The following is a 2,711-nucleotide window of genomic DNA, read 5'->3' on the forward strand; positions in this document are numbered from 1 at the left end:
CTTGAACTCGATCGAAATTTAGAAAATCACTCTCTCTACTCCATCCCATTGGACTTGGATATCGTGGAATCATTAATTTTAAAGCAGCAGATCGTAATGCATTTATCCATAATCGAACATCATCAACTTGTCGAGCACAAAGTACTAATTTAACATTTGGTTCACTTTGTACGATCTTCACTTGAAATGCATGATGTTTCCCAACTAATGGAAATGGTAATGATTTAATAATTGCACCACGAATATCCATTTCACGTTGTAATATCATTCCATTCATCTCATTACTATCATGAGATAGTACAGTTGATACTATTGTCGATGTTTCTCGACGTAAAAGTTCCTTCTTTTTGATATTCGATGTATATTCACGAAGCACTCCAGCATTTGATAATGCAAAATACCGTTTATGCCAACCACGTAATAGTTTACTTCGACCATCTCGTGTCCACAAAATGCCTTCCATCGCGACGTACGTTGTTTAGTACGTTTCAATTCTGGGGTTGAAAATTCGGTTTTTTTACCGGTACGAATGTATATTGCAATATATTAAAATCTTATTGGTCGATAATTTAGATAAGAAGGCATTGGTTAGCATTCCTCATTACAAGTTAAGTAGCGAATATAATTCTGTCATGGAGAATGCCGCTTCTCGCTTTGGTCAGCACCTTGCGCATACCGGTACATGATTTCTATATTTTTGTCGTTGTTCTTTTCCATGTTTAATATTATTGTGCTAGAAAAAAAATATCGTGACCGTGCTGTAAAAAAGTTGACAATATACTTAACAAAGAAGAAAACATGGACAGCATTGGAATGGGACAAACTTTGGAAAGCATTGTTTTACTGCATGTGGATGAGTGACAAACGTCCTGTTCAAGAAGAATTGTCGACTAATTTAGCTGCACTTGTTCATCGTATTCCAACTGCTAACATGGCGTTAGAATTTGTGCATTCGTTTTTTCGTACTATGCATCGTGAGTGGCATGGACTTGATGGTCTTCGTCTTGATAAATTTTACTCATTAGTACGTAAATTTATCCACGAGACTATTGTATTACTGCGTATACAAGATTGGCAAGAAAAGTTGGTGCAAGAGTTTGTCATGATTTTATCTACAGAAGTTGTCAATCAATTGCCAAATGGATTACGTTTGCATTTAGCGGATGTATACTTGACGGAAGTGTATACAGCAGCAAAAGATGTGACAACGAAGGCATTTGTGATGCTACTAGAGCCATTTTTCTCTTTATTAACGTCTGAGTATGATAAAACAGTGTTTAAGCGTGTACGAGATGTTGTGTTTGAAGATATGGTGCGAAAGTACCAATTTCAATTGTATAGTGATGATAAAAAGGAGATGAATTGCGAGAAAGAAGCAACGGATGATGAAGAGGAGACAATGGTGTTTGAATGTGTGGACTTAGCACAAGTACAACATCGTATCTTTGCTATTGCATCAGCAGATGATACAATTGAATGTAATCGTGCAGCACTTTACACGTTATACAAGAAATACTTTAGTATTACACATGTCGATTCATTTCAATTTCGAATGGAAGAATCGGTGAAGGTACAGGAGAAGGAAGAAAAGGTTGAAGAGAAAACAAGTGAGAGTGAAAAGGAGAACGAGACGAAGAATGTCAAAAAGTCTAAGAAACGCAAAGTTAAGAAGAAAGTTGAGGGTGAGGAGAATCAAGTTCAGTCTACGACATTGAAGGAAGAGAAGATTGAAGATGTTCAAACGATTGTGAAAACGACGACGAAGAAGATTAAGACACAGAAAACATGTGATGTTGAGACTGAAGCAGTGAGTAGTGAACAGTCGAAGCAGGAGAAGAAAAATGATCTTACTGAGATGAAGAGTGGTCAAAAATTTAAACGCTGCACTTCTTGCGGGGGATTCGGCAAAGGGTTGGTATCGAAAGACAAAACGTTATGTGGCCATTGTGAGCGTGATCAGAAAAGCCAAAGGAAATCGGCGATTCTGTCGTCGAAGAAGCGTAAAGCTGAGGCTTTAGCTCAAAGTGCTTGGGAGGAGGAGGAAAAGACTGAAGTGAGCAAGAAAGTAACATTTGGAAAGAGCAAAGCACTTCGACACACTGTGTCAGTTAGACGACTACGAGCGTCAGCCAAACAAGATATTGTTGCTCAGGATAATAAGGAAATTAAGAGCGTGCTCAAGACATCGACACAAGTGGTAGCCAAGAGTCCAAAAAAGAAGACGAGAAGGGGACGAATGACAGCGGCTGACTTTATGTAGGCACTATAGTCTAATGTTCTCTTACATAACTTGTTTCTGAAATGTATATAAAATTCTTCGTACGATTTTGTTCAAAAGTAGAAAATTTACAATGTTATTCTAAGAGCTCGTTGAAATAGTGTTACCGAATGTAGATATGAGAGTGCGAGGATCTCGGCATTCACGTCACTTACAACATTCTATTCACTAAGACACGATTCCATTGCAATGGACAGAAATCGTTGCGTTCGATTTTTCTTTTCTTCTTCTACCAAGACACAAACCACACCCTTTTCATCAACATTAGGACGTCCTGCGCGTTCAATCATGCTCAGCTTGATCTGGCGGTGTTTTGCAATTCTATCTGGCAAGGGATCAAGCGATGGACACCATTCGAAACCACGTGAGGTCTAATGCAGCGGGGCTGCCGTAGCTCTTTGCTTCGAGGAAGCTAAGCTAAGGTCACCGACCT

The 2,711-nt window shown here is 38.8% G+C and overlaps 2 protein-coding genes across 2 annotated transcripts in view; one reads left to right on the forward strand and one right to left on the reverse strand.

The window, feature by feature from the left end:
* PHALS_06471 (hypothetical protein F444_10911) overlaps positions 1-463 on the reverse strand; it is a gene marked incomplete at both ends in the record, with an annotated part of 1,509 nt that extends 1,046 nt beyond the window's left edge. Inside the window, one exon of the mRNA XM_024719762.1 lies at positions 31-463. Within this exon, the coding sequence (XP_024585029.1) occupies positions 31-463 (433 nt within the window). The remainder of the gene's footprint in view (positions 1-30) is intronic.
* Positions 464-632: 169 nt separating this feature from the next.
* On the forward strand, positions 633-2,260 carry PHALS_06472 (Nucleolar protein NOP52/RRP1; the record flags this gene model as incomplete). The annotated part of the gene is made up of 2 exons (XM_024719763.1): positions 633-678; positions 738-2,260. The coding sequence occupies 2 exons, from the start codon at positions 633-635 to the stop codon at positions 2,258-2,260; spliced, it is 1,569 nt and encodes a 522-aa protein (XP_024585030.1).
* Positions 2,261-2,711: the final 451 nt, after the last annotated feature.

The sequence above is a fragment of the Plasmopara halstedii genome, assembly GCF_900000015.1.
Source record: "Plasmopara halstedii genome assembly, contig: Scaffold_2956, whole genome shotgun sequence".
Classification (NCBI taxonomy): Eukaryota; Oomycota; class Peronosporomycetes; order Peronosporales; family Peronosporaceae; genus Plasmopara; species Plasmopara halstedii.